This window comes from Petaurus breviceps, unplaced genomic scaffold (assembly GCF_028583685.1).
Source record: "Petaurus breviceps papuanus isolate PSGF00001 unplaced genomic scaffold, PetGlider_PUasm1.0 229, whole genome shotgun sequence".
Classification (NCBI taxonomy): domain Eukaryota; kingdom Metazoa; phylum Chordata; class Mammalia; order Diprotodontia; family Petauridae; genus Petaurus; species Petaurus breviceps.
The window spans coordinates 665267-687955 of NW_027185903.1; the positions used below are offsets into that span (position 1 = coordinate 665267).

The 22689-nt window shown below is 40.9% G+C and overlaps 1 protein-coding gene across 2 annotated transcripts in view; it reads right to left on the reverse strand.

Annotated features, from left to right (window-relative positions):
• Positions 1 to 22689, reverse strand: part of SYT17 (synaptotagmin 17) — a 91783-nt gene that overhangs the window by 20197 nt on the left and 48897 nt on the right. For both annotated transcript variants that reach the window (XM_069096031.1, XM_069096030.1), the window contains one exon: positions 16893 to 17048. In XM_069096031.1, coding sequence (XP_068952132.1) covers positions 16893 to 17048 — 156 coding nt within the window. The remainder of the gene's footprint in view (positions 1 to 16892; positions 17049 to 22689) is intronic.

Here is a 22689-nt window from a genome sequence, read left to right on the forward strand (position 1 = left end):
TCAAGTAAAGTCCCATTTTCTACAAGATGCCTTTTCCATGCCTCCTTAATTATGGTTCCCTCCCTTTGAGAAGATCGTCAGTTTATCCTGCTGTTCATCCTTCGTGCCCAAGCAGACCAACTGTCATCACAAGGGTGATGTCTTGACTTGGGCATGATTCAGATTTAATTGAAGTGAGGCCGAGTTACACAATGTTGTTGGCCTCACTGTCTCCTCCAGAGTCACTGAAGTCCAGTGGCAAGACAAAGATCAAGATGACTGGTGATAAGCCCAGGAGGCAGCGGGTGACCTGTATGTATCTTGTTTGTCCATAGCTGTTTGCACGTTGTCTCCCCATTAGACTGCAAGCTCCTTAAGGACATGGATTGGCTGTTGCCTTTCTTTGCACCCCCAGAACTTAGCTCAGTGGCTTGCACATACTAGGCATTTAACACTCACAGGACTGAGACTGTCCTATGAGTTTAGAAAGGCAGTACCACCCCCATTTTACAGATACTAAAATTAAGATTTAAAGATAAATGATTTGCTCAAGGTTTTATGGATGTAGATATCCAAGTAGAACCCAGTCCTTGGCTCTGCCCATTGCATGATGTTACTTTGTATTCCCCTTCCTACATCCCCTCCCCTTCCACCACTCTTTCCAATTCCTTCTATACTCTGCTCAAACTCCCTCCCTCCAGGATGATCCCTCAATGAATAGATGTTTCCCACCACAAAATCTGGTCAATCCTTTATCCACCTCACCATTCTTGTCCCTGATTTTTAATGTATTTGTGGGAAACTATTCCCTTTTTCTAACTTGAGTGTAAATGTAGCAGGGACACTATGTTTTCTCCTTCCTGGAAGGCAGCAACACTGGTAGGGGCCTTAGTTCTCTGCTATTCCCTCCACTACCTGTCGTTTCTAGCTTTACACCATCTCATATGTCCCTTTCTCTTCAGTAACACAGTCATTTACATTCTCATCACCTTTGCTGGGACTCTTGCAATGGCCTTCTAACTGAACTCCCTGCCTCAAGCCTCTCTCCATTCCAATTCATCCTTAGCTCAGCTGCCTGAGTGGTTTTGCTAAAGCTTAGATCAGACCACTGAGTAGGAGTACCTCCAACTCAAGAAATTCTAATCAGAAGTTCCCAGCCTGTCTCCCTAAGGAAAAAAAAAATTACTCATCGCTCCTCTGGAAATCTACTTTCCTTTAGCCCTTTAACTTTTTTTAAAATTTGCATCATGTCAAACTACTACCACTCCCTGGATCATTCCAGCACCCCCCAGGGGGCAGTAATGGCCACTCTGGGAATTCATGTAATCTAACAGCTCTCTTATTACCTCAAAGGTCAATCACAAAGTCCTTTGTTTGGCACTAAAACCCATCAAAATCTACCCCCTTTCTACCTTTCCAGTCTTCTTACATTTACTAGTCAACACAATAATCCTGCTAGACTGATCTTCTTCCAGTTAATCAAATACAACATGCTATCTCCCATCCCCCATCTTTGTAACTGGCTGCTCCACCATGGCTGAAGCCACCTCCTATTATATACATACATACACGCATACATAGATGGGGCAGCTGGGTGGCACAGGAATCAGGAAGACTCATCTTCCTGAGTGCAAATCTGTTCTCAGACCCTTACTAGCTGTGTAACCCTGGGTAAGTCACTTAACCTTGTTTGCCTCAGATCTCCACCTGTAAAATGAGCTGGAAAAGGAAATGGTAAAACATTCCAGTATCTTTGCTAAGAAAACCCCAAATAAATGAAGAAGAGCTGGACACAACTGAAATGACTATAAAAGTATATATGTGTGTATCTGTGTGCATGTATGTATATGCATGTATGTGTACACACACATATATGCATATGTATATGTATGTACAAACACATATATAAATATATATCTTGTATATACACTTTATATGTATGTATGTATATCTATAACTGGTTATGTCTGTCTCCCCCATCACGATGTGAATGCCTTGGCTTTTCCTTGTATCCCCACTGTTTGCAAAGTGAATCTGGACATGCTCCAAACCCCCAGGACACATGGAATATAGTGTGGGAACTGGATGTGCCACACTGACTCAATTTTGGGTCTAGCTCAGTTCCTTTTCTATTTAATTATAAATTTAGTCTAATTTCTGTCTTGTGAGAAAAACTTATTCACTTGTGGGAATTATGAGAAAACTTTATTGCATTGTTTGAACCTAGCCTAGCACGGCTGGAAAGCTGGACCACTTCTATCTGCTGCTAAAAGACCCTTAACTAAGGACCCAGGTATTGCTGACCAGAAACCCAGTCAGATCCAAAGGTTGATGCAAGAAGATTTTGCACAATTATTATCTCAGGAACCCATATGTCTTTTCTGAAAACTGGCCCCATACCGGTCAATTGCTTACCACTTCCATGTTCCCTTCACTGTTCATAGACACTTGGGAGGAATGCGATATTGCTTTTTCTGATTTCAGGGAACTGCACCTGTTCACTCTTCCCCCTCCCGACTCAGAAAGTTCCTAATCTTTCCTCCAATTAGAAATCAGATTACCTAATTTGGTATCCTGGTTTTTTTTTCAGTGGCATCTGATTCTTTGTGACCCCATTTGGGGGTTTCTTTACAAAGATCCTGGAGTGGTTTGCCATTTCCTTCTCCATCTTGTTTTACAGACGAGGATACTAAGACAAACCAGGCTAAAGTGACTTGCCTAGGGTCACACAGCTAGTAAGTGTCTGAGGCTGGATTTGAACTCAGGTATTCCTGACTGTAGGCCTGGTGCCCTATCCACCGAACTACCTAGCTGCCTCCTGGTTTATATCCAGTTAACTGTTTGCTTTTAATTGACAATGTGGTCAGCTGCCCTCCTTTGTATTCCATACAAGAGGAATTTCTTTCTGCTATCTGTTGTAGTAAAATAAGTTACTACCCATATCTTTTGGAATCATGACTGCTAGTTGACATAATGCACAAAAATCTGTCTCCCCCTGTGCAATGACAAGCTAAGGAGGCCTGGTCCTGATTGGCTATGCAATTGGTACACATTGTTTAATAAACTGCTATGCTCAGAAGCTTGAACCTTTGCCTCCTCAGTTATTTTCAGATTTCACCTGTCATAATAGTAAGTATTTAGTAAATGTTTGTTGACTGACTACACTGGGAGTCAAGGAGAACAGCTCCAGATAATTTTAATAAGCCCACCTGAGTGACCCCAAAGAAAGACAAGGGGCCCAAAGTACCACTGAGAGTATAAAATACAGGCTTTTCTCTAGGGGGTGTTAATGAAGGAGGAAAGCACAAGACTCAAGTACAGAGGTGGGGAGGGGAAACAGATTTACCCCAACCCAACCTGATATGGAGAACTCAAACCTGATTGGGAGATAAGAAGGGCAACATGCTTCTTGAGAAAGCTTCCATGAGGTGAGAAAGCAGCTGAAACTGTATTGCCAGGGAGTAACCCTTGCATGGCCCTGTATTAAAGCTGGATGCAAGGAGGCTCCATGTTTCCAGACAAGACAAGGGACCTTTAGAGTATTCCCATGCCCTATCCTCTATCCCCTATAGTCTCAATAGGTCTCTGAAGAAAGACTGAGGAGCTAGACTTTGAGACACTGCTTGCTAAGCACTACAAAAAAATGATACTTCATATTTAGATACTCTTTCATCTTTTTTTTTTGGGAGGGGGAAGGCAGGGCAATTGTGGTTAAGTGACTTGCCCAAGGTCATACAGCTAGTAAGTGTTAAATGTCTGAGGCTAGATTTGAACTCAGGTCCTCCTAACTCCAGGGCAGGTGCTCTATTCACGTCACCACCTAGCTGCCCTTCTTTCATCTTTTTTGAAACATTTTCCCCGTTAGATTGTGAACTCCTAGAGAGCATGGCCTATCTTTACCTTTCTTTACATCTCCAGTGCCTGATACATCATAGGTGCTTAATAAATGTTTTTTGATTAATTGATTGCTTAACGTTTATTGACTGACTGACTTCTCATGTGAGAGATGTTATTATCCTCCTCTGGACGATAAGGAATCCAATATAGAGAGCTGCAGTGACTTAGTTGCCCAAGGTTACACAGCCAAGACAACAAAAAATGTTAGTCAGTGAACAAGCATCTATTAATCACTGACTATATTCTAGGCACTGTGCTAAGCACTGAGGACATAAAGAAAGTGCCTAGTACAGTATACTGCATAAAACACATAGGGAGGAAAAACTAAGCAGAACCACCCCACCTAAATAATTGACTTTCCTTTATCCAGGTCACATTTGCCAAGAAAAACAAAACAAACAAAAAGCCACAGAAAGAACTTCGGAAAGGCTGATTTTTAAAACCTCCTAAGTCTTGACCACTTCAAGACCTTCTTAGCCCATTAAGCTGTGTAGTCTAGATATCCTAAAAACCAGATTCTGCTCAAAGAGCAACATATTTTTGTTTGAACAAGTCTTTATGGCAGAGCCATTTGGACAGTCAGCAGGAACTGTCAGGATTTTTATTTTTTTTTCATGCCATTTTAAAGACAAAGCAGTCATCTCCTGCTCCTAAAGTACCATACAAAAGCCAGGGCACAGGTGTTGAAATGATAGGAGTGATAAAACAAAGACATTTTGGAGACAATTATGGTATCAGAATGTGGGGCTAAATATAAGCACCCATGAACTTGGCTGCCCTCAACAGGCTGAGAAAAGCCAAATCTGAAATGAGATCACAGGTTGTTAACAGGACCATTTTATATTCCTATTATTGCTTAAACTGCATCTGAGATGCACCTTGGCCACTCACAGGCTGTTGAAACACATTTACAGCATAAGCCAAAGTCCATTGTGATAATTTCCAAAGGAATGTATGAATCCTTTTGTTATGCTGAGCAATAGCATGTACCACAGTGAAAAGAGCCAAGCAGACCCCATTTATGCACACGTTTTGACAGAGACTCCAGGCTCAGCCAACTGTTTCTAGGTGTGACCTTGGCCAAGTCAGTTTCTCTGGTGCTCAAGTTTCTTCATCTGAGGGGATGGATTAACTGATCTCCAAGATCCTTTCTATTTACTAAGCTATTATAGCAATATTAGATAAATCTATATTAATGAAATTTTAATTAAATTTCTACCTTCCCTATCTTCTCTTTTGTATGTCCCCTTATGCTCCATTCACACAGCCATGATCCTAGTTCAGGCTCCATTAATTATTTAAAGAGACTCAATTGACCACCCCGACTCAAGTCTCACCTCACACAGATACATCCCCTATTCAGCCATCAAAATTAATTTCCTAAAGCATGTCTTCCTACCCCAAGTCAATAAATCCCAGTGTCTTCCTATTATCTCTAAAATCAAATATAAAGTCCTCTGTTGGCATTTAAAGCTCCTTATGACTTCCTCAGTCTTCTCTACACTTTACTCCCCTCCTTCACACTCTCCTGTCCAGTTACACTGGCCCATTCGCTACCCCTCATATACAACACTGCTTTGCTTCTTTCTATGCCTTGTTCCTGGCTGTCCCCCATGCCTGGCAGGCCTCCACCTCTTTACCTCTACCTCTCAGATTCGCCGGCTTCAAATCCCACCTTTTCTAAAGGGCCTTTCCCAGTTCCCTGCTATTAATGCCTTTCTTCTCATACCTTCCTTCTCCTCAGTACACTTATCCCTTCCACATCGCAACTTTCCCCATAAGAAATTAAATAGGAATTTTGGGTGAGTTTTGTTGAAGCTACAAATGACACGTGAAGGCCAGCAGATGACACAGAGACTATGACCAAATAATTAATCCAAATTTTACAATAAGGCATTATAAACATCGCATAAAAGAAAAAGAAAAAAATTCAGACTGTTTTTCTGGTATGAAGGGAGAGCTAAAAAATTTTACATGGATTTCCCAGATTGTGGTGGAGTTTGGGGTGGGGTGGGGTGGGGTGGGGCACCACAGTGGGGTGGGGCACCACATCCCTAACCCCCATGAAGCAGAAGGGATAACTATATATTTTAGTCATTTCGATGTTGACTCCCCTATCAGAATGAGAGCTCCTTGAGAGCAGGGGATGTTTCTACTGTCCTTCATACCACAAGCCAAGTGCCTGGCATATAGTAAGGGTAAAATTGGGCAATGCTGATACAATCTCCCTCCTAGAAGAGCCTAGCCGACCCACTTTGGAAAAGTCATTTAGATTCACACTAGAAGTGCCTTGGGGATATTAGGGGCAAGCAGAGGCATCCCACAATTGGTCATGGTCTTCCAGCCATATACGAAGAGGAATCTTTTAGATTAGAAGCACAGCCAGAACAAGAGGCATTCAGAAGGCTAGGCACCCATAACCCATTCCTCCTTTGGGGGCTGACATCTTCCTATCTGGCAGCATCCAGGTGAGAGAAGAGAATCAATGTTTAAAGAGAGGCCCTTCCATCAGGGACCACAGGAGGCCTGAATACAGGCCTCAGGTCTTTATCTTTCTTGCTTTAAGGAGAATGGTTATGAGATCTGGGAGTGGAGACCAGGCCAGGTTTGAAGCCAGTCCAGTACTAAGGAACGAGCAGGAACCTATGGCATCCAGACTACTGCTGGCTAATACAGGTTCTCATCCAGCAGGGATGCTTCACTGGGTCATGAACTTGGTGGAACGAAAAAATGAATGGTTTAGAAGAGAGTGTGCCTCCCTGGTCTTGGGAGGCAGGAAGAATGTTTATACATCCCTTCTTGCTAAATCCTATAAGTAAACACCTTTTTGTAAAAACTATTCAAGGCTGACTGACTGAATAAAACTGGGACACTAGTCACTGATGGCTAATTAATAGTAGTGGGAACACACCAGAATGGTCTTAAGCTGATACCCCAACCCCTCAGGGTTGCCCTAGAGCCCTATGGGATGATCTATAGCTGGGCCTTGCTCTGGGGCAGTGAGACCAGAGGACTTTATACACAAGAATTTAATAAATGCCTCTTGTGGGCCAACTCCTAAAACGAGCCACTGCTCTGTCAGGGCTTAGAAATGAAGAGGTTTCTGTTATGGTTAAAACTGTCCCTAAGTTATGAAGAATCTGGCCAGTTATCTCAAGTTCTGCACCTAGGAAGCAACATCTGAAGAAAAACCAGATGAAAGTAAGAGCTGACATTTATTTCCATATTACCTTCACCCTGGTACCAAAGTGATTTTCCCTGAAGCTTAGATCTATGGCATTCCCTTGAGCCATCCACAAGTCCTGTAGCCCCCTATTACCTCTGGAATCAAATAGAAGCTGTTCTGTTTGGCCTTTTAAGCTTTTCACAATCTGGTCCCAACCTCCCTTGGCAGCCTTGTTATATATTACTCCCCTTTATGAATTCTACGGCCCGGCCAAACGGCTCTTTTTGCTGTACGCCTCACACATGACGCTACAAATCTCTCCCATTTCCATGCCTTTGCACAAACTGTTCCTCATGCACTGGACTGCTTCCTCATTAAGCATGTGTTCTTGTCAATAAACCTCTATTCAGCACCCACCATGTGCCAAGCACTATGCCAAGCACTGGGGATGCAAAGAAATGCAAAAAAAAAGTTTCTTCTCTCAAGAAGCTCCCAGACTAATAATAAACATATAATAAACTGGGGGCAAACAAGGGGCAGCTAGGTGGAATCATCGTGCACAGAGTGCCCAGCCTGGAGTCAGGAAGACTCACCTTCCTGAATTCAAATGAGGCCTCAGACACTTACTAGCTGTGTGACCCTGGTCAAGTCACTTAACCTCAGTTTCCCCACCTGTAAAATGGCACCTACTTCCCAGGGTTGTTGTGAGGACTGAATGAGATAATAATTGTAAAGCACAAAGCACAGTGCTTGGCATACTGTAAATACTATGTAAAACTGTTCACTATTATTAGAAAATCTAGATTTTCTGGTTTCCTTCAAACCTCCATTCAAGTAGCAGTTCTTACCTGAGGCCTTTCCTGCCCCCTTCAGATGCCAAAGTCTCTCCTTACTGGAAACTGATGATGTTGTTAGCATGTATGCAGCCTGTCAAGGCTTGTAAATCCCTTTACAAACATTGCACTATATCTCCACCACAGACCTGGGAGGTAAGTGCTTTTATTATCCTCATTTTATAGATGAGGTAACTGAGGCAGAGGTTAAGGAACTTCCAGGATCATACAGCTGGTAAACATCTGAGGTCAAAAAGCTTGTGGAACTGAATGCTGTAAACTAAAAGTAAACATTTAAAAAAAATATCTGAGGCCAGATTCTTGACTCCAGGTCTGGTGTTCTATCTGCTTCACCTAACTAAACATTACTTTGTATTTATGTTGTCTATGTACATATACACATAGATATAGATAGACTGTTGTTGTTATTCAGTCATGTCTGACTCTTGATGACCCCACCTGGGATTTTCTTGGCAAAGATGCTGGACTGGTTTGCCATTTCCTTCTCCAGCTCATTTTACAGATGAGGAAACTGAGGCAAACAAGGTTAAGTGACTTGTCCAGGGTCACACAGCTAGTAAGTGTCTGAGGCCAGATATGAACTCGTGAAGAGGAGTCTTTCTGGCTCCGGGTTCAAACGTTTATCCTCTGTACCACTTAGCTGCTTGTCATTTTATATGTGAGTATGTGTACATACATGTATATATGTGTGTGCATTGTTTGTCATATACATGTACAGTGTGTGTATTCATACACACACATTCTACAGATGAGGAAAAAAGAACGGAGTGGTTAAGCGACCCAGGTCACAGAGCCATTGAACTCACCTGTTGTGACTCTAAAACCCCATTTCCATTATGCTACAATAGATTCTCAGTAGTTGAGTCAATTCGATCCAATTCTCTTAAAAAAAAAACACCATGTCTTAAAGACCTTCTTAGGACAAGGCACTCTGCTAGGTTATTGTTGTTGTTTATCCTTCCTTTTGTTTTTGAGGGGGGAAGGCAAAGCAATTGGGGTTAAGTGACTTGCCCAAGGTCACACAGCTAGTAAATGTCAAGTGTCTGTGGCCGGATTTGAATTCAGGTCCTTCTGACTCCAGGGCTGATGCTCTATTCACTGCACCACCTAGCTGCCCCCATCCTTCCTTTTTGAAGACCAATGATATCATGAGTGATATCTTGACTTGACTTGCACATGAATTGGATTTAAGTGAGGCAGAGTTGCACAAAATCTCTTTTTCTCAACCTTACTCTCTCTCCCTGAGTCATTGACTTTCAGTGATAGGACAAAAAATCAGAATGACTGGCAATGACCTGGAATGCAGGGGATGACCTTGGCATCTTTGATGTCTGACCAAGCTCTAAGCGCTCCACGGCACCTGCTTCAGCCTCCTTCGTGGCCACTGGAAAAAACTGTTCTTATCTTCCCATTCTTATGGGGGAGTCTTCACATGCTTGGAGTAGACATTCACTGACAGGTTTGAGGGTCAGTTACCCTTAAACTAGTTTGGCCTGTCTGCTGAGATGGATGGTTGTATCAGGGCATGGCATCCTACAGGTTCTTGGAGTCCCAGGTAAGAGCTGGGTCAGTCAAGTAGACACCAAAGGTGGGTGAGCAGCCCTGAAGAGGGTTCAGCAGCTCTCACCCCAGCAGTGCTAGTCCCCCTGAAACAACACCCCATTGTGCTAGGTGCTGAACATGAAAAGATGTAAACAAAATAGTTCCTGCGCTCAAGGAGTTTACATTTTACGGGGGGAAAAATAATACATCAAATGTATATACTATTTTAAGGTTTTCCTGAAAACAACCCTATCTGCAGGTTTGGGGGGACTTGGCGAGCACTAGATCTGTGATGTAATGATTTCTTCAGTAGAGGAAACTCTTGAGAGAAAATTCTATCTACCAATGCAGATGAGCAATTCCTCTGTAATTTATATAGTCTCGCTGAGTTGCTAGGAGGCACTAAAAAAGTTAAGTGACTTGCCCAGGGCATCACAGTCAGTACGTGCCAGAGACTGGATTTAAATCCAGGTATTTCTGATTCCAAAGGCTGTCTTTATCTCATATGATCACACAGTATCCCCACTGCAAGTGGAGTAATCTCCATTTTTTTCAGATAAGGACACTGTAGTCAGATCACACAATCACTAGTGTTCAATGAATTCTTCAGAAAAAAATCTGAGTCATACATTCAGTGTCAAATTACAAACCCCCAAGGAACTCCCACTTTCCCCTCCCTCAATTCCAGGCTCCATGTTATCTTTTTTGTAATGTTCTTTCCCCTCCAAAATGGCTAATAATATGCATTTTAAACTCTTTTCCCTTGAATGACATGTTTTAGGATCAGACACATAGTATGACCTGTTCTAGAGCCCAGTTCCTCCAGAGGAGCCCCATATTCTAGAATTCAAGAGGATCTTATCCCAGTGAGACTTGACTAACACTTTTATTTTGCTATTGTATGAGTCTGAATCAATCTATCCATATCAATGCAGAGGACGTCAAAATCAAAATGGAAGATTATGGGGTATCAGTCCAATCTGCCCATAAAGTTCCATAAAAGCACTTAATAAATGCTTGTTGACTGACTGGCTGATTCCCCCTCTCCCCAAAATAAATTTTCAGTAAAAACCCATCATTGAAACCTTCAGGTCTTAGTGTATGAGTAAAACAACCTGAGCTAAATAGCTCCAGATTCTAACGAAAATGGCTAGAGTGATATCCCAGACCTAATTTTCAAGAATTGACCAGGGTCATGTTAACAAGTACAGGTCACGAGGCAGCAAAGATTCTGCATAGTAGCACTAATTAAGCTCAAATCCTGTTTCTATTTCTTATTCCCTTTTATTATTTTGGTCAAGTGACTTACTTAGGCTTCATGAGTCTCAATTTCTTCATCTGCAAAATGAGAAGGTTGAACTGGGATTTCTTTCAGCTCTGGGTGATGCAATGGATAGAATAGAATGCCAGAGCTGGAGTCAGAAAGATGTTAGTTCAAATCCAGCTTTGGACACTTACTAGCTTGTAAGTTTGTTCTTTCTTTATTTTTCTTGTTTTGTTTATTTCTTTGCAACATGGCTAATATGGAAATATGTTTTGCATGATTTCACGTATATAATTGATATAACAATGTTTACCTGCTCAATGGGTGGAGGAAGGGTGGACAAGATTTTTAAAAATTTTTTAAAAATAAATCTTAAAAATAATTTTTTAAAAAGTTAAGAAAAAAAGCCCTATACTGTACCTCAAGTCTCTCCCCACTCCAATCCATCCTCCATTGCCAAATTGGCATTCCTGAAGTACACATCTGACCATGTCATTCTCCTGCATAATTACATTAATAATTGAGCACCCAATTAGCTCTAGGATCAAAATACTGTTTGGCATTTAAAGCCCTTCATAACCTGGCTCCAGCCTATCTTTCCTGCCTTATGTATACTTCCCCCCTGTAAAAAGGGCAATATCTACTAGGGTTCTAGTCAGGGAGACTGAGCTTGCTTTTCCTAAGGCCCTACCCCATGTTAACTAAGATAGACAAGTTCTGAACTTTAAAAGGTATTAAAACCACCCTTAAAACAAATTCTCAGGTCACTAAGGCTTGAATTACTGACATAGCTTCCTGGTGGTCTAAGTAAAAAAGCCAATACAGTCTGGAGCTCTTCCCTTGGCTCCTTCTTGTCATCATGGTGAATGCTGAGTCAAGAAAGCTTTGACCAATTGATTCAATGCTTTCAATGCCTTTGCTGAATTTCTTTTCCATGCTATGGTTAAGTAAATTTCCTTTTGTTAGCTATTAGATGATCTGTGAATGTCTCATGTCATTCTAATCCCCAAACTGAATCATCACCAGAGCAGCCTGAATTGGATCTGACTTTTATAAAACTCTTTGTAGACAGGCCAATTTGGTCTTCTTACTGTCCCTTACATACAACATTCTATATCCAGTACCAGCATCTTTACCCAAGTTGGTCCCCATACTTTGAAAGCACATGCTTCTCACCACTGCCTCTTAAAACCCCCTAGTTTCCTTTCTGGCTCAGCTCAAGTATCACCTTCTACATGAAGTTTTTCCTAATCTGTCTCCCACCCCCCCACACCCAGCTACTAGTGACCTCCCTCCCACATAAATGCCCCACCTTCTACTCCCTCCAATTACCTTGTATTTATTTTGTTAAGATTATTTACATAAATGTTCTCTTCTTCAATTGAATAACAGAACATAGACTCCTAAAGTACAGATGGGTAATTTTTGTCTTTGTACTCAGGACCAAGGACAGCGCCTGGTGCTTAGAGGCACTCAGATGTTTATTCACAGATTATTTACAAACATTATCTTGTTTGTGCAGTACAGGAATTATTTTGAAGATGAGGAAACTGGGGCCCAGAAAGGCTAAGAGCAGAACAATATTCAGGTCTGGAAATCAAGTCTTATGCTCAGAATGGGTTCAGACATTGAAGTAATTCCATTGTGTGACAACAACATTCATTGCTAGGCATTTCCTCTGGATGATTTTGTCTCTAATCAACTCAAATTTCATCCTTTCTACCTATTTAAAAGTAATAACCCAGAAGCCTCAATCCTTGCCTTCAATTTCTTTTGATAGAATAAAGCTTCACTGAATTTCCCTCACGGCTTCTGGGCTAAGAATTTGATATTTTAGGTGCTGAACTTTTTTTTCCCTCCCTCCCTTCTTTTGGTTCTAGCTATAGAAATAACCTGACTGAAAAATTACAGGAATATTTTTTACACATAAAAGAAAATGTTCAGGAAGCCAGGAATACCAGCCAGAGCTTAATTGCAGCTTTTTACCAAGGAATCTCTGGGCAAAAATTTAAATTGCTGCTCAACCTCACTTTTGTGATGAAATGTTTGGAAACAAGATAATAGGTTGGATTTCAGCATTTCACTTGGGAGTTGGTTCTGTTATTTAATCATGAAAAGCCCCCAAATTCTTTGGGTTTGAGTCCAGCAGTAATATAGACTTGCCCAGATACCCACTAATTCACTCAATTTTTCCCAGACTATACCCCATACCTCTAAAATCCTGGCTTTGTCCCAGGGGTCTGACAAGCTTCTCTATCACTCATCACAGGAGATTCTGAAACCCTGACTCCTCAAAGACTTCTTGTACTAAAAAAAGCTCATATCACTTAGTGTGTGACCACTGAATGCAATGAGGGGAGGATATGGGCAGAGAAAGGCAACAGAACTAAGATGATGTCACTGTTAGAGTCACCAGGGTTGATCCAGGCCCAGTCGGAGAGGAGCTTACCAGGGGCATGACCAAGAAATAGGATTGAATAGGAAGCTCCAAAGGAGTTCACAATCTTTTTGTGTGTCCTTGACCTCCTTGGCAGTCCAGTGAACCCTATGAAACCACTAATGTTTTTGGATGCAAAAATAAAATACATGAGATCACAAATGGAACTAATTATGCTGAAATATAGTTACTGAAATTTTTTAAAAAATCAGTTCATGGGGGCAGATAGGTGACACAGTGAGTCCACTGGCCCTGAAGTCAGGAGGACCTGAGTTCAAATCTGGCCTTAGACACTTAACTAGCTGTGTGACCTTGGGCAAGTCACTTAACTCCAATTATCTTCCCTTCCCCCCTCCAAAAAAAACTGACCAAAAAAAATAAGTTCATGGATTCTAGGTTAAAAAACCTTGCTCTAGGAGCATCCCTATTTTAACTAAATTTTCTGATTATTTAGGTGCTCTGTTAAGAAGCTAAATTAGTAACTAAATTGTTTCTAAACTGCTAAAGGAATACAAGTGAAATCAGTTCCTTGGGCAAAGCCCTATACTCAATAGCCATGATTCATAATGGGTTCATAGTATATTAGAGATCACCTAGACTAACCCCTTTCATTTTACTGAGACTCAGAGGCATTAAATATTTCCCCTCCAAGTACTTATAATTTGTACATAGCCCTTTGTTCATACTTACAAGTCTATTTCTCCATGTATTTAGTCCCTATAACTTTCCAGTGTTCTGTCCTGCCACCCTCATATCTTTTTTAGGTTCATTCACATGATTACTTTTTGTCTTAGTCTAAAAGTGCTCCTATATCAGGGACCTCTTCTTCTTAACTTGATCTGTACGGCACAGGGCCTGCAGCAACAGGAGCTTACTAAATGTCTTTGGCTGACTGCTTCATTGATTATGTAAAGATCTTTTTTTGGTGGCAGGCACAGAGGCCAACCAGTACCTATAATAATGTCTGATATACATACAACTCTTTACAGTTTGCAAAGCTTTTAGTGTACACTCTATCATCTGAGCTTTACAAGAATTTCGTGACATCAGAAGGTACTGCTCATATCATCATTATTCCCATTTTACTTATGTGGAAACTTAGGCTGAGAGAGGTCCAGTGACTGACTAACCCATGTTCATATAGTAAGAGATAGAGACAGGATATAAATGCATGTCTTCCTAAAGACCAGGACTCTGTCCACTATGCCATAATCATCAACTGTGTCACAAAACAAAAATGTTTACTTGCTTTCCAGCTCCCTTCTATGCCTTGATATAGGAGCACCTACCTAAAAGTCAGAATGCTTATAGACTTGAATCCCAGCTCCATCTGTGTTCATGTCATTTGGGACTGTTCTGAGCCTTCAGTGAGGAAATGTATAGGAAGAGCTCTGCGAACTTAAAACATTATATCAATCCAGGGATGACGACAATAAATTTTCCATGTAGCATCTGTATTGGCCCCCCAGGGGTCTCAATCAATGAACTAGTTATCTGAAAGTTTTATGAACTTATATGACCCAAAGACTGGGCAAAGGCCAAACAAGCTGTAGGAGTGAATGTAATGGACTCTTACTAGTACATAAGTGACAATGAATTTGAAGAATTAATTCAGAAAAGCACAGGAAGATTTATATGTACTGATGCAATATGGAGCAAACAGGACCAGGTAAACAATATACACAATCTTTACAACAACATAAATGGAAAACACAATAACCACAAAAAAGCCAAAACACCTTGTCATTATAATGATGAAACAAACCAAAAAAAAACCCCAAAGTTGAATGCTGTATAATTATAAATCTTGTCCCTGAAAAAGATGGGGAACAAAAGTATTTTCCTTCTTTCATTAGAGAAGTAGGGGACTGTGGGTGGGGAAAACTGCAAATACTGTCAAATGTAGTTGATAAGCTGGTTAGCTTTGTTGAATTGTTTTCTTTTTTTTAATTTCCCTTTCTTTTCATATTTTTTACAAGAGATGAGTCAATGAGTAGAATATATTTGGAAATGGAGTTGGTTAGTTTTGTTGAATTGCTCTCTTTTAAAAAAATTTCTTTTTCTCTACATATTTTGTTATAAGAGATGACTCAATGGGTAGGATATATTTGGAAATGGAGGTGATGTAAAAAATAAATATCGATACAAATTTTTTTTAAATTAAGATCTTATTTAGGTTAGCCCTGGGCTGGCAGCTGTTAATCAGTTGATTAATAGATCAAGTTAATCTGAAGAGGTCCCTGTTGCCTTAGGAGTAGTTTCAGATTTATTTTTCTAAAAACTGGCACAGATGAATATGTAAAGGTTATGCAAGGGAACAAGACAAATGCAGAATAGGTACCAGAATTAAATACATGATAAATGTACTTGTAAATACAAGCAAAGTACAGATTATAGACACTACTGTTGAAGCATCATCTCCAATAAGATCATTTAAAGTATAAATATATTTTAAAAGAAGCTTATTTGGACAAATAAAAGATAGGTAGGCCTGGTCTCTTGATTTAGTTCCTTTTTGAGCTTGCCCTGCTTACAACATAGCCAGGCACCGTGCTAAGCATTTTACAAATTTGATTTGATCCTCATAACAATCCTGGGAAAGGGGTGCTATTATTATCTCATTTTACATTTGAGGAAACTGAGGAAGAGGGCAAGTGACCTGCCCAGGGTCACACTGCTAGTAAGTATCCGAGGCTAGATTTGAATTCAGGTCTTCTGACTCCAGGCCCAGCACTCTTTGTACTGCATCTCCTAGCTGCCTCTACTTAGGCAGCATGGCTTCAATATAGGCATAAGATATTATGTAGGAGCACTGGAGTCTGACAAACCATCCCTGGCTTTTAGAAGGATGGCGTGGTGCTGAGGGCATGCCATCATTCCCATAGGTAAGTAGTAACAACACAACAGCAACAACAGCCCCTGTTCATATGGCCTAGCATTCTGCAGGTTGTATGCATTGTCCTCTTGAGTTTCACAATAATCCTGTAAGGTAAGTTCATTTTACAGATGAGGAAACTGAGGCCCTCAGTTTATCAAGTTAAATGGCTTGTCCAAGGTCACAATGCCAAGATATGGTGGAAGAGCCAAAATGTCATGGCTCAGTGGAAAGGGTACAGAACTAGGAATCACAGGACCCGAGTTCTAATGGTGCCGTGCCTCTGTCACTCACCATCTGCGTGACCTCAAGCAAACATCTAGATCTTACTGTGCTTGTTTATGAGGTGAGGAGGTATGACTTCTAAGGTCTCTTCCATATAAAACCCAGGTCCTTTTGTCCTCATTGTTGTAGCTGTTTGACTCCAAGTATATCAATACTTTATAACAGTTTTCTATGTAAGTTGTAGCAGCATGTGAAAATGACCAGACATGCCAGATGACTTTTCTCTGGACAACGAGTCAGGTCAGGGTTTGTGAGGGTGCTTTGCCACATCACAGGGAGAATGGGTATGTGCCGAGCCCCATCACACATGGTACAGTGGGAAAAAAAGACTGGCTTTGCACTCGGGCACTGAATTCAAATACTATCTCAGATGCTCACTAAATTCACTAAACCTTCCTGGGCTTCAGTTTTCCACATCTGTAAAATGGGTGGATCTGGGATAGACAGTTCCTGAGGTGTCTTCTAGCTCAGAAGCTATGATCTTATGATCTTCTCCAAGTCAGAAGGTGGCTCCCACTTAAGACTATGCTTGAGCAAGGGAAAAAGTGAAAATGGTGACCTAGGACTCAATCATCTGAGATAAGGACACCTACCTGTAAATACTAGGCTGGCATTTTCAAGTTCTTCCTGTGGGACCTTGAAACTGAAAGACTCATTGTAGAAGGGATCAATTGTCCCTCTCATAAAGGACGTCTTCTTGGTCTTCACAAGTTTGAGCCCGTGTACCAGCTGAATCTTCACAAAGGGGTCTGGGGAGAGAGGTACAAAGGAGACACAGAAGGTCAGAGCCACAGGGACCCTCGGGGGTCCTTTAGCCCAACCCTATCATTTTACAGAGAAGAAAAGGAAAGGCGGAGTGAACTGCCCAAGCCAATAATTGCAAAGCCCTTAACATAGTGGTGTTTAATAAATATTTCTTCTCCCTCCTTTCCTCACTTTCTTCCCAAAATAATTTGGTTGCTCAGTCATGTCCAACCCTTCATGACCCCATCTGGGGTTTTCTTGGCAAAGATAATGGAGTAGTTTGCCGTTTCTTTCTCCTTCTTTTCACAGATGACAAAACTGAGGCAAAGAGGGTTAAGTGACTTGCCCAGGGTCACACACCTACTAAATGTCTGAGGCCAGATTTGAACTCAAGAGGATGAACCTTCCTGATTCTAAGCCCAGTGCTCTGTCTACTACAACGCCTAGGAGCCCAGGTTAATAACAGGAGCTTAATAAATGTTCCTCTCACCTCCTCTCCCTGTCTTTTCCCCAAAGTTGTGCAGTCAGCTAATGGAAATCCAAAACTAGAGCTAGATCTTAGGACTCCCAATTCAGGCTCTTTTGCCAATGGCAGAGTCTAGGCCTTGGGGGGGGGGGGGGGGTAGGAGAAGGTATGAAATCTGGATAGGTAGAGATGGAAAGGGAATACCCTGAAGATAGCTTGTGAGAATGCAGAGGCAGGAGTGGGGCAAGTCAGCCCTGGGAAATATTTCAGCTGAAACATAACATGCATAGGTAAGAGGGTTAGAGGAGTAGCCCCGTGATCTGACTGGTAAAAGGAATTCCCAAATGAGAAAACTCATTCTACTGAGGGAGGTTAGGGCTTTGTCTGCAACTGATAGTCTCGGAGAGCTTGCTTGGTACACTGAATAGTTAAATGACTTGCCCAGGGTCATGCAGCCAGTCTGTGTCAGAGGCAGGACTTTAATATAGCTCTCTAGCCACTACCCATATGTCTCTCTACTAATGAGCAGCAGTATGAAATAAGGCTAGAAAGGTGAAGCTAAACTATGCAGGATTTTAAATGCCAGGCTAAGGAGCTTGCATTTTGTCCTTAAGGTAATAGGGGGGCCCTGAAGGTTTTTGAGTAAACCATAGTCAGACCCATGCTATAGGGAGGTTTCTTGGGTAGTTGTGTAGAAGATGGATTGAAGAGAGGAAAGGGAAGAGACTAATGTCATAAAACCTAAGCTATTAAAAGTCTCCTGGTGAGAGGTAAAGAAGGGCTAGATCAGAGGTGACAGGCTGAGGAGACAGGAAAGTACAGATACAAGATATATTATGGAAGGAGAACTGACGAGAGTGATAATTGATTGGACTGGGAAAAGGAAGTAAAGGAGACAGAAACTTACAAGATAATCAAGTTTCTGATGGATAGGTTAACTGGGATGGAGATTAGAAGGAAGACTAAGTTTTGGAGGGAAGATTAGTTCTGATCAAGCCCATTATCTCATTTGACCCTTATTACAGCACTCTGTGAAGTAGGTAGGACAGATATTATACCCATTTTACAGATAAGAAAACCTACCTCCACTAAAGTGAAGTGACTTGCCCAAAGTTATGTAGACAATTTGTAAAAAAGACAAAACTAGAATCTCCGGACAGCACTTTTTATGAGGCAGTGTGATATAATGCTGAATTTGAAGCCGAGAAGATGTGAATTCAAATCCCACTTTAGATATTTACTTGCTGTGTTACCATGGGTTTCTTCATCTGTAATATGAAGGTATTGGATTCAAGTAACTTTAAGATTCCATCCAATTCTAAATCCATTTGCCTATGTAACCTATGACTTCAGGCTCAAATCCTGCCTGAGTCACTTACTAGAGGTTACCCCACTAAGAGGGCAGCTTAGTGGTGCAATGGATAGAGCCCCGGGTTTAGGATCAGAAAGATTCATTCTCATGAGTTCAAATCTGGTCTCAGACACTTAGTAGGTAGGTGACCTTAGGCAAGTCACTTAACCCTGTTTGCCTCAATTTCCTCATCTGGAAAATGATCTGGGGAAGGAAATGGCAAACCACTCTAGTATCTTTGCCAAGAAAACCCCAAATGGAGTCACAAAGAGTCAGACACAACTGAGACAACTTAATAACAACCTGAAGCAAGATATTTAATTTAAAACCTCTGAGCTTGAGAGAAGGATAATACCTACTCCAATAGGGTTGTATTATAAGATTAGAACTGGAAGGGAGCTTAAGAAATCATTGAGTTCAGTCAAACGTACCCGTTTCATAGATGAAGAAACTGAGGCTGAGAGGTAAATTGGTTGTTCAACCTCACAGGGATAAGTAAGCAACAAGAATGGGATTTAAATGGATGTCTTTTGACTCTAAATCTAGCATTCTTTATTTAAAAGTTAGCTCTTAATATTATTTCCACTATATTACATTAGTGGAAGAGAAGAGAAGGGGGAAAAATCATTTATATAACACCTACTATGTACCAGGCACTATGCTAAAAATTTTACAAATATAACTTCATTTGATCCACACAACAACCCTGGAAGGCAGACACTATCATCATACCATTTTTACAATGGAGGAAACTGAGGCAGACAGAAGTGACTTGCCAGAACTAGAAATTGAGGGGATGCCCATAAGTTGGGGGAATGGCTGAATATGTTGTGGTACATGAATGTAATGGAATACCATTGTGCTATAAGAAATGAGGAGCAGGCTGATTTCAGAGAAACCTGGAAAGATTTATATGAACTGATGCTGAGTTAAGTGAGCAGAACCAGAAAAACATTGTACACAGTTACTGCCACATTGTTTGATGACTACTTTGATAGACTTGGCTCTTCTCAGCAATGTTAGGTGCTAAGATAACTCCGAAAGGCTCATGATGGAAAATGTTATCCACATTCAGGGAAAGAATTACGGAGTCTGAATGCAGATTGAGGCATACTATTTGCTCTCTCTGTTTTTTTGTTTTGTTTCTTCTTTCTTGTAGTTCATGCTGCAGGTTATAATTCTTCTGTACAACGTGACTAATATGAAAATATGTTTAATGGGAATGTATATGTAGAGTCTATATCAGATTGCATGACATCTTGGGGAGGGGAAAGAGGAAGGAGAAAATTTAGAACTCAAAACCTTGTGGAAGTGAATGTTGTAAACTAAAAATTAATTAATTTTTTAAAAAAAGAAGTGACTTGGGGCGGCCAGGTAGCACAGCGAGTAAGAGCACCGGCTCCAGTGTTGAGGAGACTTGGAGATCAAATCCCGGGCTCAGACACTTAGCACCCACCCAGAAACACCTGGCCGTGTAACCTTGAGCAAGTTACTTAACCCCAATTGCTTAGGGGCGGCCAGGTGGCTCAGTGAGTAAGAGCACCAGCTCCAGTGTCGGGATGACCTGGATCAAATCCGGGCTCAGATACTCAGCACCACACCCAGAAATAATAACTGGCCGTGTGACCTTGAGCAAGTTACTTAACCCCAATTGCTTTAAAAAAAAAAAAGAAGTGACTTGCCCAGGGTGACATAGTTAATAATTATCTGAAGTTGAATTTGAACTCAAGGTCTTCCTGACTAAAGACCCAGCACTCTATCCATTATCTTGCTTAGCAACTTTTTAAATGCTTTTTTTAATGGAGAACTCACACAGGGCAAGCGTTCACATGGTGGTTAGAAGAAGCGACACAAGGACACTCTCAAGGTCTCTCTCAAGAACTTTGGAATGTGTGACATGGGAGATACTGGTGCAAGACCACCCAGCATGGCGTACCCACATCAGAGAAGGCTCCATGCTCTATGAGCAAAGCAGAATTGAGACAGCTAAAAGGAAATGCAGGATGCACAGATTTAGAGTAGACACCCCAAATGTTCACATGGACTATTTGTGCCCAACCTGTGGTAGAGCATTTTGGAGCTTGTACTGGTCTGATCAGCCACAGTCAGACACACTGAGACTTGACTCTAGCATAGTGATGTCATTTTGGTCCTCTCTGAGAAGGAAGGACAACAACCAACCAACCTAGCAGTTAACTACATTAGAGTCAGTCTTAAAGACAAAGAAAGATAAGTTTGCGCATCTCCACTTTTGCCTGAAGAGCCAATGCCCTCAGTGCTTTGCAAGGGATGGATACCTCAATTAAACCATTTCTGTTTCCAAAGAAAAAGCCATTTCCTGATGAAATGAAACTAGATTAAATACCCATTCAAACTATAAAGTTTGCTAAAAATATAATCTCTGATATGATTTTTGAACTTAAATATTATAAAATATAAACATTGTAAAGAGGCTTATTTTTGACAATCAAGGAAGGGAAAAATTAATTCTCAAATTTTGGAAAGTGAACTGAGAAGATGCTCTTAGGTTATTTGGCATAGCAGAAAGAGCTGTGGATTTAAGGGTAGATGAAGTGGGTTTAAATTGAAGTGGCATTAATTCTTATTCTCAGAGAGGTGCCATGGGAAGAATAATGGATTTGAAATCATAGAATCTGGATTTGAATCCCAGCTCTATTATTTGCCACCTGTGTGATGTTAGGCAAATTATTTAACCCCCTGGGTCTTAATTTCCTCATCAAAAAAAGGGAAAATTAACCTAAATGACCTCCAAGGTCTCTTCCTATTTCAAATCTATGTTTCTATACACGACTTGGCCTTTCTGAGCCACAGTTTACAAAACTGTAAAACGGAGATAAAACTCATGCACCCTACCTAAGGGATTGTTGGGAAGGATCACAGAATTAAAGGAATTAGTTTATAAATGAGACATGGCCACTAGGTGGTGCAGTGGATAGAGAGCCTCCCTGGGTGTCTGCAAGACTTATCTTTAGAGTTCAAATCTGGCTTCAGACATTTCCTAACTGTGTGACCCTGGGTAAATCACTTATCCCTGTTTGCCTCAGTTTCCTTATCTGGAAAATGAGCTGGAGAAGGAAATGACAAATCACTCCAGTGTCTTTGCCAAGAAAACCCCAAGCAGGGTCATGAAGAGACACCACTGAAAACGACAAACCAACAAAACTATATAGATGTGAATTATCATCATTATTATTAATGATGATGATATATCTGCAAACTGTAAAGTTCCATATAAATCCTAATAATGATGATGATGATGATAATGATTGGAATTCAAGACACGGATTCCTTACTGTTCACACTTCCTGGGTTTTACACATTATTGCCACCTGCTGTCATTATTCATAAACTGCAAGAGTAGCATTTTTAAGCATTTATTAAGTGGCCACTATATACTAGGCACTGTGCTAATCAATGGATTCACAAATATAAAATTCCTTTAGAAGTTAAATCTACATATGGAAATGTTTTATATGGTTGCACATGTATTTAACCTATACAGATTGCTTATTGTCTCAGGGAGGTGGGGGGGAAGGAATAAAATTTGGAACTCAAAACTTGAAAAAACAAGTGTTAAAAACTGTTTTTACATGTAATTGGGGATAAAATAAAACAATTAAAAATTTAAAAGTAAAGTGAGACATGGCACTTATAAAAAGAAGAAGGGACAACTAGGTGGTGTGGTGAATAGAGCATTGGCCCTGGAATCAGGAGGACCTGAGTCACTTAATCTCAATTGCCCTACCTTTCCCCCTCTAAAAAACAAGAAAAAAGAAGAAGGAGGAGGAGGAGGAGGAGGAGGAGGAGG